The sequence below is a fragment of the Symphalangus syndactylus genome, chromosome 5, assembly GCF_028878055.3.
Source record: "Symphalangus syndactylus isolate Jambi chromosome 5, NHGRI_mSymSyn1-v2.1_pri, whole genome shotgun sequence".
Classification (NCBI taxonomy): domain Eukaryota; kingdom Metazoa; phylum Chordata; class Mammalia; order Primates; family Hylobatidae; genus Symphalangus; species Symphalangus syndactylus.
Genome location: NC_072427.2, coordinates 31,542,739 through 31,555,553, shown reverse-complemented (window position 1 = coordinate 31,555,553; position 12,815 = coordinate 31,542,739). Strand labels below are relative to the sequence as shown.

The window sequence follows — 12,815 nt, the reverse complement described above, 5'->3', positions numbered from 1 at the left end:
TGCTGAGACCAGAAACCCAAAATGGTGGTAACTGAGAGTGGCACTGAGGCCCTAGGTTTTGGTCACACTCTCATCTAAGTGAAAACCTGATCAAAAAGGGAATTTTTTTCAACAAAATTCTGGGAGGCCGTTTTTTTGGACTGAGCTCATGCACTAGGCCCCAACAAACCAAACAAAACCAAAATGGGGCCACTCATGCCAAGACTTTAAGGAAACACATAGATTCTAGAAAAGACTAGGTTTTGTTTTTTCTTCTTCAAATCTCTATAACAAACATTTCTGACAGTATAGGTATCCACCCCCTAAAGTTTCCATTAAATCTTTTAACCAAATTCATTTCCTCTCACCTAGAGACCATCAAGCTTCAGATGATCATGTAACAAAGGTTCCAGCCAGTTCCAAGTGAAGACACCACCCCTGGACATCAAGAAGCTACCCTTCCTCCACTAGATAGAGCAGGGTGAGAGTTCCGTGATCCCCAATAGGTAGGAACTATGCCCCAAGCCAGCATGAAGCAGTTACAGAAAAAAGACCATCGGTCCCTCTGCCTCGCATAAAGATTTACAGGGATCACATCTCTTGAAGGGGCAGATGAGGCAGGAAAATAAGGTCTGGAGGCAGGGAACATAAGATCGATTCACACTTCAGCTATAACAGGAAATATCCTCCCCATAGGGTGTATGACTATGTAACTTGAATACTTCATCCTCTCCATTTACATAAGGTGTATCTGAAGTAACCAGTGGAATCCTCTAGGGGGTAAACACCCCACAATTCTGTAACGGGGCCTTTGAGCCCCTACGCTCCACCTGCTCCCACACTGTGGTGTGTACATTCATTTTCAATAAATCCATTCCTTACTTTGTCTGTACATTTTGTCCAATTCTTTGTTCAAGATGCCAAGAACCTGGACACCCTCCACCGGTAACAAAGGGGCGTAATAAAATAAGGAGCTGCTACTGAGGGTCTAGGAAGTGGTGAAAAGGGAAGAGAGGAGGAAGCAAGGATAACTAGAGATCTATGTGAAGTGAGCACAGAACACAGGCACCAATAGGCCTAGGAGAGAGGGGGAGGAAGGAGAGACCCAGCGGGGAGCAACCTCCCAAGCCCAGCACTCAACCTTGAACAGGGTGGGGTGCGGGGTAGGGAGAGCTCCCTGCCGCCAACCGGCTATCAAAAGGGGCAGTTTGGACTTTAAAGGAGTTGTGAGAGAGGGAGGGAGGGAGCAGCTGAAGCCCCAACACAAACTAGCCTGCCCTCCCACCCACCCCCAGCCCAATCATCAAGTCGGCCAACACATCATACCCTTCCCTCTTCGTGACTGACCCATTGGAATGCTCTGAGTTGTAAAGACCTTTCACTTAAAGAAAAACGTACTGTCCCTCCTGGTCTCCCCTCCCAGCTCCCAACCACCCCTACGCCACCTCCCTTCCCTCTCAACTGGACTCAGCAAAGAACCCAGGTGTGGCTGAAAGGCTGCCCACCGTGGAAACAGCTTTAGCAGTTTTCCCAGGAAAACGCCACAAGCCCTGGGGGCTCAGAGGCCCAAAGACAAAAAAAAGGCCTCTTCCTCCTAGCAGAAAGCGAACCCGATTCTTGGGAAAGGGAAGGGACAGAATCAGAGCCTCAGGGCCAAGGGTGAGATCAGCACCCCAGTAGGACAGGAATCTAGCTGGGTGACCTCTCTGAGCCTCAGTCTCCTCCTCTGACCATGTGGACAACAAACTTCGCTTGCAAGGTGTGCGGAGGGTGCGGATGTAGGGAGGCATTTAGTAGGGCTTGTTCTCTAACCACCTCTCTCCAAGAGTTTCAAAGGGAGTGGGATCTGGGGAAGTTTGATGCCTCAGGCCTGGGAACTAGGAATACTTTCCCTTTCACCCACCACCATCCCAGGCCTGGAAGAAGTAAGATCAGAAGTTGGACAGGAGAGGTCTGGCCGCGCGGACGTCACCTTAGCGCGCCACTGTCGGCTCGGGTGGGCTCGGGTGAACGCAGCGAGCGAGGGCCGAGGCCAGCAGAGGCGAGGAGTGGATGCTGCAGGGGCGCAGGCTGGGCAGAGAAACGCATTCCGGGTCGCTCCCTGTTTCGCCGCCGCCTCTTGGCAGGGCCAGCGGAGCCAGTGCTCCAGCGCCCTCGTAACACCTCAAAGCGCACGGAGTCCGTGTTGGGGAACTTGGCGGCAGAGTGACGGGGACCTAAGAACCTGCGGTGGGGCCGCCGCCGCCGCCGCCGCCGCGGGGCCGAGCGCCTAGACCTCGCCCTGAGGTAAACGCGGGTCGACCCGGGGGGCTGCGTCGGGGGGAGGCGGAGGTGAGCGACCAGCGAAGAGCGTAGGAGCAGGCCGGGGGCGACGAGAGGGCGGACCCAATTTCGGAATAGCGCGGCCCGGGCGGCGGCGTGCGCTGGGAGGAATGCTGGGGCTGTCGCTGGCGCCAAACGACCACGCTGCGACCTTTTCACTCTGTGCTCTGAACTTCAAATCGCCCTCCCCAATTTTTTTTGTTTTTATTTTTATTTTTATTTTGAGACGGAGTTTCCCTTTTGTTGCCCAGGGCTGGAGTGCAGTGACATGATCTCGGCTCACTGCAACCTCCACCTCCTGGGTTCGAGCGATTGTCCTGCCTCAGCCTCCCGAGTAGCTGGGATTACAGACCTCCGCCACCATGCCCGGCTAATTTTTTTTTATTTTTATTGTTTGTTTGTTTGTATTTATTTATTTATTTATTTTTGTAGTAGAGACAGGGTTTCACCATGTTGGCCAGGTTGATCTCGAACTCCTGTCCTCAAGTGATCCGCCTGCCTCAGCCTCCCAAAGTGCTGGGATTACAAGCGTGAGCCACCGCACCCGGCCCTCCCCCAATTTTTAAAACTCGCTGCCTGGGCTGACAGCTACAGGGCCAGGAATTCAAAACTTAGCCTCACCAGTCGCCCCTCCTCAGACCGAGGAGGTTGTTTTGTTTTGTTTGAGACAGAATCTCACTCTGTCGCCCAGGCTGGATTGCAATGGCGCGATCTCGGCTCACTGCAACCTCTGCCACCCCGGTTCAAGCCATTCTCCTGCTTCAGCCTCCTGAGTAGCTGGGATTACAGGCGCCTGCCACCACACCCAGCTAACTTTTGTATTTTTAGTAGAGACGGGGTTTCACCATGTTGGCCAGGATGGTCTCGAACTCTTAATCTCAAGAGATCCGCCCACCTCGGCCTCCCAAAGTGCTGGGATTATGGATGTGAGCCACCATGCCCGGCCAGACCTGGGGTTTGGACCCATTAAAGAGCTTCCTTACAGATGGCTGGTGGTCTTGCCACCAATTGTTTCAAAAGTAGATGTCTGGTTTAGAGTACTTAAGACATTCACAGATTCAAATGTTGAATTTTGAAATATCCCTGATATATTTCTGTATTGTATTACCAAAAAAAAAAAAAAAAAAGAAGTTATGCAGGAGTTTGGAACCGGAGAACAGCCTGTTGGGGGAGTGGGGAAAACAGCAGGGCTACCCGGGCCCCTCCTCCTCCCTGTCCCTTCGGCTCCCATCCTCTGCCAGGCTTACCTGTAAATCGGGCCATACTTCTGGAAATTCTGGACATGGTGAAGGTGGACTTTGTGTGTGCCTGTCTCCCTCCAGAAATGGTACAGGTTTAGCCAGCCATTGTCACCAGGAGAGGGGATCTCATTGAAGGGGCGAGGACTGCGCGTGGAGATGCCAGCCCCCTCGCCAGTGGGCACCCTGAGACGCCCCAGCCCCTCCCTGGGGGCACTCAGAAAGGTCTGGCAGCCTTTGACCAGGACTGAGCGTGGGGGAAGACCCTTGGCCAGCATGCTGTCCCCACAGCTGTGACTACCTGCTCCACTTCAGCGGGGACTGCCAGGATGACTGTAGCCCTGGGCCACCAGGGCCAAGATTATAACTACCATCTCAAGGCCATGCCAGAAGCTGATAAAACGTTCACGTCCTTCCTCCTCCTGCAGGCTCCAACCCACAGACAGCTCCTCCCCTACTCGGTATGAAGGTTCAGCCTGGAATTTCTGCAGCGTGGGGTTCTCCAAAGGACAGAGAGACCCCTCTGTCTCTGCCCTCAGTGCCACCCCTAGCAGACTCCTGAAATATCTGCCTGTGCCTTTGCCTGAGCTGGGGCCTCCCGCTGGCCCCTGCAGTGGAGTCCATGCCCTGGCAGCCATTGGTTAAGATTGCAGACAACCTGTGTTTGGGGGAAATGAGGGGCCCAAGAGAAGGTCAGAGCCATCTTGCCAGCTTGGGGCAACATACGTGTTAGTTATGGCCCCACTGTATAGACACACATCATTGAACAACAGGGATATGTTCTGAGAAATGCATCCTTAGGCTATTTTATTTTATTTTATTTTGAGAGAGTTTCTCTCTTGTTGCCCAGGCTGGAGTGCAGTGGCGCGATATCGGCTCACTGCAACCTCTGCCTCCTGGGTTCAAGTGATTCTCCTGTCTCAGCCTCCCGAGTAGCTGGGATTACAGGCACATGCCACCATGTCCAGCTAATTTTTGTATTTTTAGTAGAGACAGGGTTTCATCATATTGGTCAGGCCGGTCTTGAAACTCCAGACCTCAGGTGGATCCACCCACCTCAGCCTCCCAAAGTGCTGGGATTACAGGTGTGAGCCACCACGCCCGGCCTCCTTAGGCTATTTCACTGAGGCGTGAACAACCCAGAGTTCACTGACACAAACCTGGATGGCATAGCTTACTACACACCTAAGCTACATGGGATAGTACAAACCTGTACGGCATGTACTGTACTGAATACTGTGGGCAACTGTAACACAAACACAAGTATTTGTTTAAACATAGCTAAACACAGACATGGTACAGTAAAAATAAAGTATTATAATCTTATGGGACCACAGTTTATATGTGTTCCATCGTTGACCAAAATGTCATTATGCAGCACGTGATTGTATATATATGTGATTATAAACAAATATAGTTCCCTGATTTTAAAATACCATATATTTTCTGAAAATATTGTGTAAATGGCAAGTGTTGCTATTATTATTTTTTAAATTACAGTTGTATTTGTTCATTGTAGTACGCTGAGGAAAAGGACAAATAAGAAAATTAAAATCCTGTGAGTCATTAATGTTAGAATGAAAGAAACCAGATACTAAAGAGTACACACTGTTGGATTCCATTCTGATGAAGTTCAAGAATTGGCAAAATTAATTTATGGTGTTAGAAGTGTTTCTCTTGTGGGGTAATGACTGGAAGGGGGTACAACAGAACTTTCTGGAGTGCTGGAAATGTTCTTTCTTAAGCTGAGTTTACATATGTAAAAATTCACTGAACTGTACATTTGTGATTTGTTTCATTTTATTAAATATAAGTTACCTCAATAAAAATGTAAACAAAAAAATCTGCATCTTTGCCTAGGTAATCCTTTCTCATGTATTAAAAACAACGACCTTTAGAGAGAGGACACAGACTCACTGAGTAGGAAAAAGCCCCAAATAAGCTTTGGTGCAGGTTTCCTCCTCTTCACATTCTGTGGGAAGGAGAAGGAGGTCCCTGATTCCCGAGAGATCAAATTGTTACTGCAGGCAGAGCATGGGCCACCCTGACACAGTGAAGAGAACAAGGAGACAGGTACTAGAAGCCAGTGGCCCTGAGAAGCTCTGCACTTACTGCCATCTGGCAAGGAAGGGGCAGCAGTTCATTCAGTGGGTCCCAGCAAGGGTAGCTGCATCACCACACCTAACAGTTGTCCTGGTAACCCAGGTGATGGCCATTGGATTGTCTCTGTTTATGAGGCCAATGAATATGGTCCTAGCTTTTATCAAAACAGCTGGGCATCCGGGGCTGGGTTGTCCAGGCACAAATTCCCAAAGCATTTTTGGAAATTCTCTGGCTGATGACTCTATGCCTCAACTCAAGGCAAAAAGCCAGAAGCTCTCTTTCCCAGCATCCCTTGCAACTGGGATGCAGGCAGATGACTTGGGCTCTACCAATCAGATGCACCCTCATGAAATCTTGGTTGAGAAGGTAGCAACATGATGAAGCAGGCACCAGGTGAAACCCAGTCTGACGTATGGGGTGGCAGGGACCTCCACCCTGGGACAGCTGCAGCGCCTGAGCCCTTGGGGCTCAGTGGGTGGGCACCAGGGCAGCTCTGAGATGTGAGTTGAGTGATGTTCCTGAAACCTTGGCATCCAAGCCTGATTATTGACCCTCGTAGAGATCTGGTGAGCGACATAGTCCTCTTGATACAATTTTTTCCTACTACATGTTAGCTACTACATCTGCTGTTAACAACTAAGAACTGTGAGTGATACCCTAGTAAACAACTAACTATATTGCTAAGAGTTTGTCATACTCTTTTTTTTCTTTCCTTTTTTTTTTTTTTTTGTTTTTGTTTTTGTTTTTTGAGATGGAGTTTCGCTCTTGTTGCCTAGGCTGGAGTGCAATGGTGCGATCTCGGCTCACCACAACCTTTGCCTCCCGGGTTCAAGTGATTCTCCTGCCTCAGCCTCCTGAGTAGCTGGTTGTGGGCAGCAAGCCACCCAGGTGCCGAGGCAAGAGACCGAGGACACAAGCTGTTCCAGTATAATAAAATATAAAATAAGAATAGTTACACTAGATATAGATCTTAGATATGATTATATATGAATATCATTAATCATTAGTTTGTAACAATTACTTTTTTAGAGAAGACTCTACTCCTCCACCTCTTGTGGAGGGTCTGACATCAGTCAGGCCCGCCCGCAGTTATCCGGAGGCCTAACCATCTCCCTGTGATGCTGTGCTTCAGTGGTCATGCTCCTAGTCCGCCTTCATGTTCCATCCTGTACACCTGGCTCTGCCTTTTAGATAGCAGTAGCAAATTAGTGAAAGTATTAAAAGTCTCTAATAAGCAGAAATAATGGCGTAAGCTGTCTCTCTCTGTGTCTCATCTCTCTCTCTGCCTCGGCTGCCAGGCAGGAAAGGGCCCCCGTCCAGTGGACACGTGACCCACATGGCCTTACCTATCATTGGAGAGGGCTCACTCTCCTTATCCTGCCCCTTTGTCTTGTATCCAATAAATATCAGTGCTGCCTGGCAATCGGGGCCACTACCAGTCTCCGCGACTTGGTGGTAGTGGTCCCCCGGGCCCAGCTGCCTTTTCTTTTATCTCTTTGTCTTGTGTCTTTATTTCTACACTCTCTCATCTCCGCACACGGGGAGAGACCCACCGACCCTGCGGGGCTGGTCCCTACAGCTGGGATCACAGGCGTGTGCCACCATGCCCGGCTAATTTGTTGTATTTTCAGTAGAGACAAGGTTTCTCCATGTTGGTCAGGCTAGTCTCAAACTCCGGACCTCAGGTGATCTGCCAACCTCGGCCTCCCAAAGTTCTGGGATTACAGGCATGAGCCACCACACCTGGCCTGTCATACTCTTATATTCCAAATTTATCCAAACTCTTATATTCCAAACTTACTCCAAACATTTTGTTCCAGCTCAGATAATCCTACTTTTAATTTATTTACAGGCTTTAACTCCTTAAGGGGACAGTCTGGGAACCAAAGTGAGAAAGTCTCATGGCAAACTGTCACTTGATGGAAAGGAGGGCAAAAAGTTTGTTATGGTGACTGTCAGGCCTCTGAGCCCAAGCTAAGCCATCGTATCCCCTGTGACCTGCATGTATACGTCCAGATGGCCCAAAGCAAGTGAAGAATCACAAAAGAAGTGAAAATAGCCAGTTCCTGCCTTAACTGATGATATTCCACCATAAAAGAAGTGAAAATGGCCAGTCCCTGCCCTAACTGATGACATTACCTTGTGAAATTCCTTCTCCTGGTTCAAAAGCTCCCCCACTGAGCACCTTGTGGCCCCCACCCCTGCCAGCCAGAGAACAACCCCCTTTGACTGTAATTTTCCACTACCTACCCAAATCCTATAAAACGGCCCCACTCATATCTCCCTTCTCTGACTCTTTTCGGACTCAGCCCGCCTGCACCTAGGTGATTAAAAAGCTTTATTGCTCACACAAAGCCTGTCTGGTGGTCTCTTCACAAGGACACACGTGAAATTTGGTGCCATGACTGGAATTGGGGGACCTCCTTTGGGAGATCAATCCCCTGTCCTTCTGCTCTTTGTTCCGTGAGAAAGATCCACCTAAAACCTCGAGTCCTCGGACCAATCAGGCCAAGGAACATCTCACCAATTTTAAATCTGGTAAGTGGCCTCTTTTTACTCTCTTCTCCAACCTCCCTCACTATCCCTCAACCTCCCTCACTATCCCTCAACCTCTTTCTCCTTTCAATCTTGGTTCCAACTTCTGTCCCTCACGGCCAGGTTTTCTCCTTCTCATAGGTCACTCCCACCTGCTCCCCCACTGAAACTTCCACCTATCAATCTCTTCCCACACAAGGCAAAAGGCAAATGGTTCTTAGACCAAGGAAAATCTCTCCTTCCAGCCTCACAGGCCCATTCTATTCTGTCGTCATTTCATAACTTCTTCCATGTAAGTTACAAGCCGCTAGCCCATCTCTTAGAGCCTCTCATTTGCTTTCCATCGTGGAAGTCTATCCTCAAGGAAATCACTTCTCAGTGTTCCATGTGCTATTCTACTACCCCTCAGGGATTGTTCAGGCCGCCTCCTTTCCCTACACATCAAGCTCGGGGATTTGCCCCTGCCCAGAACTGGCAAATTGACCTTACTCACATGCCCCAAGTCAGGAAACTAAAATACCTCTTGGTCTAGGTAGACACTTTCACTGGATGGGTAGAGGCCTTTCCCACAGGGTCTGAGAAGGCCACCGCAGTCATTTCTTCCCTTCTGTCAGACGTAATTCCTCGGTTTGGCCTTCCCACCTCTATACGGTCCGATAACGGACCGGCCTTTACTAGTCAAATCACCCAAGCGGTTTCTCAGGCTCTTGGTATTCAATCTTCATACCCCTTACCGTCCTCAATCTTCAGGAAAGGTAGAACAGACTAATGGTCTTTTAAAAAACACACCTCACCAAGTTCAGCCACCAACTTAAAAAGGACTGGACAATACTTTTACCACTTGCCCTTCTCAGAATTTGGGCCTGTCCTCAGAATGCTACAGAGTGCAGCCCATCTGAGCTCCTGTATGGGCGCTCCTTTTATTAGGCCCCAGTCTCATTCCAGACACCAGCCCAACTTGGACTGTGCCCCAAAATCTTGTCATCCCTACTATCTTCTGTCTAGTCATACTCCTATTCACCATTCTTAACTACTCATAAATGCCCTGCTCTTGTTTACACTGCCAATTTACACTGTTTCTCCAAGCCATCACAGCTGATATCTCCTGGTGCTATCCCCAAACCGCCACTCTTACCTCCCTCTTAAAGTAAATAAATAATCTTTGCTGGCAGGTCTATGCTGAACCTCCTTAGGCACTCTCTAATTGGATGTCCTGGGTCCTCCCAATTCTTAGTCATTTAATACCTGTTTTTCTCCTTTTTTTATTCAGACCTTGTGTCTTCCATTTAGTTTTTCAATTCATACAAAACCACATCCAGGCCATCACCAATCATTCTATACCACAAGTGTTTCTTCTAACAACCCCACGATATCACCCCTTACCACAAAATCTTCCTTCAACCTAATCTCTCCCACTCTAGGTTCCCACGCTGCCCCTAATCCCCCTCAAAGCAGCCCTGAGAATCATCGCCCATTATCTCTTCATACCACTCCCAAAACCATTTTGCTGCCCCAACTTTTCAACACTATTTTATTTTATTTTTCTTATTAATGTAAGAAGACAGGAATGTCAGGTCTCTGAGCCCAAGCTAAGCCACCGTATCCCAGTGACCTGCAGGTACACATCCAGATGGCCTGAAGCAAGTGAAGAATCACAAAAGAAGTGAAAATGGCCGGGCCCTGCCTTAACTGATGACATTACCTTGTGAAATTCCTTCTCCTGGCTCATCCTGACTCAAAAGCTCCCCCACTGAGCACCTTGTGACCCCCACCCCTGCCAGCCAGAGAACAACCCCTTTTGACTGTAATTTTCCACTACCTACTGAAATCTTATAAAATGGCCCCACCCCTATCTCCCTTCACTTACTCTCTTTTCGGACTCAGCCCGCCTGCACCCAGGTGATTAAAAAGCTTTATTGCTCACACAAAGCCTGTTTGGTGGTCTCCACACAGACACACGAGATGCATGTGAAAGCGACTGCTACCCTATTCCTTGTAGTTTTACCACCCTTAGGTAAGTGTTAAAAACATTTTGGTGTGGTTCCTTCTATTCCTTTTTCTTTTCTTTTCTTTTCTTTTTTTTTTTTTTTTTTGAGACGGAGTCTCGCTCTGTCACCCAGGCACCCAAGCTGGAGTGCAGTGGCGCGATCTCGGCTCACTGCAAGCTCTGCCTCCCGGGGTCACGCCATTCTCCTGCCTCAGCCTCTCCGAGTAGCTGGGACTACAGGTGCCTGCCACCACTTCTAATCCCGTTTCTAATTGATTCTTATTAATTTTTTTGCTTTGTTTTCTGAGAGATTAAAATTTTATTTACTCTGGCTGGACACGGTGGCTCACGCCTGTAATCCCAGCACTTTGGAAGGCCCAGGTGGGTGGATCACCTAAGGTCAGGACTTTGAGAACAGCTGGCCAACATGGTAAAACCCCATCTCTACTAAAAATGCCAAAAAATTAGCCAGGTGTGGTGGCAGGCCCCTGTAATCCCAGCTACTCAGGCGGCTGCAGCAGGAAGTTTGGCTGAACCCAGGAGGTGGAGGTTGCAGTGAGCCAAGATCATGCCATTGCACTCCAGCCTGGGCAACAAAAGTGAAACTCCGTCTCAAAAAATAAATAAATAAAATATTTACTCATTTTTACTTCATCATATAGTTTTGTCAAAATAATCCATATAGGTGGTTGAAAAATTCAAGTAGTTCTTGTATCAGTCTGGACTCAACCAGAAAAGCAGACCGGTAGAAGATATGTATCAAGACATTAATTGGTTTATAAAATCATGAGACTGGCTAGGCAAGTCCAAAATCTGTAGGGCAGCCCATCAGGAAGGGCAGGCTGGGACTCTCAGGGATGGGCTGAAGCCACTTTGCTCAGGCAGAATTTCTTCTCCTTCAGGGAAGTTGCAGCCCTGCTCTGAAGGGCTTTCAACTGATTGAACCAGGCCCACGCAGATCATTTAGGATAATCTCCGTTACTTAAAGTTAACTGATTTTGGATTTTAATTACATCTATAAAATACCTTCACAGCAACACCTAGATTCGTGTTTGATTGAATAACTGGGGGCCATAGTCTAGTTGGCACATAAAACTATCAGTCAATGCTACCGACTATACATAAAACTATACATAAAACTGACTATCAACAGGATTACTAAACTTGTAAGGAAAGAGGGCAACCCCCTGCTCCAACCCCAGCCCTCCCTACTCCTGATGCCAGTTCCCAGAGGGGAATGGAAATCTCTTCTCCACAATCAACCAATCAGGTTCCCATCCATTTGTTTTTTCTTAGAAGCATCTCCCAGCCATTGCTTTCCCTGATTTATGCTGCTTATCTCTAAGCCTGGGCACAGTTTTTATCCTCCCTTCACCGTCATCTTGGAAATTTCCTTTTTCTTGCCTCTCTTCCTACCCCATGTCTCTTCTGTTTTGCTTGAATGTACCTCTCAGTACTTGCTTAGAAAGAGTGCATGAAAGGCTTAGTTTTGAGGCCTTTGCTTATCTGACAATATATTTATTCTGCCCTCACACTTGATCAAAAGTTTAGCTGGATATAAAATTCTAAGTTGGAAATAATTTTCAATCTTTTAAAGTAATTTTTGAAAGCATAGGTCCATTGTCTTCCACTTTCCAGAATTGCCATTGGGAAGTCCAAGGCTATTCTGATCCCTGTATCCTTGCATTTATCCTTTTTATTCCCATCTGGTAGCTCCCAGGACCTTCTGGCTGTCCTGAAATCTCACAATGCACCTTGCCACATCAGTCCTTGGGCAAGAGACTTCGTGAGTCCTTTCAGTCTGGAAATGCAAGTTCTCAAATCCCTATAAATGTTCTTGTATAATTTATTTTATAATTTCTTCCCTCTACTTTCTCTCTTACCTACTTCTGGAATTCCTATCGTTCATATATGAACCTCTTGATTTTATCTTTATTGTTTTATTTTCTCTCCCATGTTCCATTTCTTTGTCCCACCAAAGAATTCTCAACTTCAGCTTCCAACAATTTTTAGATGGAGTCTCACTCTGTTGCCCAGGCTGGAGTGCACAATCTCAGCTCACTGCAATCTCCACCTCCTGGGTTCAAGTAGTTCTCCTGTCTCAGCCTCCTGAGTAGCTGGGATTACAGGCACGCACCACCATATCTGGCTAGCTTTTATATTTTTAGTAGAGACGGGGTTTCTCTATGTTGGTCAGGCTGGTCTCAAACTCCTGCCCTCAGGTGGTCTGCCTGCCTCGGCCTCCCAAAGTGCTGTGATTATAGGCATGAGCTACCGCGCCCGGCTGCTTCCAGCCTTTCCACTGCAATTTTTATTTCCAAAATCTGTTCTTTAATTTCCTACAGCCCTTTCCTACATCTGGATGTGGACACAATATGGATGTAACAGCTTCTCTTAACTCTCTGAAGATATTAAACATCGTTTTTGGTTTGTTCGTTTAGTTTTCTTTCACTTTCTGCAGAGTCTGTTTCCTCTGAATTACTTTTTCTGTTTGTTTTGATCCCTGCCTTTCATATTAGAAGATTCCTAGGCCAGGCTTGGTGGCTCACGCCTGTAATCCCAGCACTTTGGGAGGCCAAGGCAGGCAGATCACCTGAGGGCAGGAATTCAAGACCAACCTGACCAACATGGAGAAACCCCGTCTCTACTAA

At 47.8% G+C, this 12,815-nt stretch overlaps 1 protein-coding gene across 2 annotated transcripts in view; it reads right to left on the bottom strand.

Moving 5' to 3' along the window:
- The window catches only part of CYP11A1 (cytochrome P450 family 11 subfamily A member 1), a 75,274-nt gene that overhangs the window by 25,469 nt on the left and 36,990 nt on the right, over nt 1-12,815 (bottom strand). The window contains exon 1 of one of the 2 annotated variants that reach the window (XM_055277803.2): nt 3,549-3,878. The exons of the other annotated variant lie outside the window; for it this stretch is intronic. Coding sequence (XP_055133778.1) covers nt 3,549-3,817 — 269 coding nt within the window. The 5' untranslated portion in view covers nt 3,818-3,878. Of the gene's footprint in view, nt 1-3,548; nt 3,879-12,815 lie in introns of those variants that run through there. 2 annotated transcript variants of the gene reach the window in all.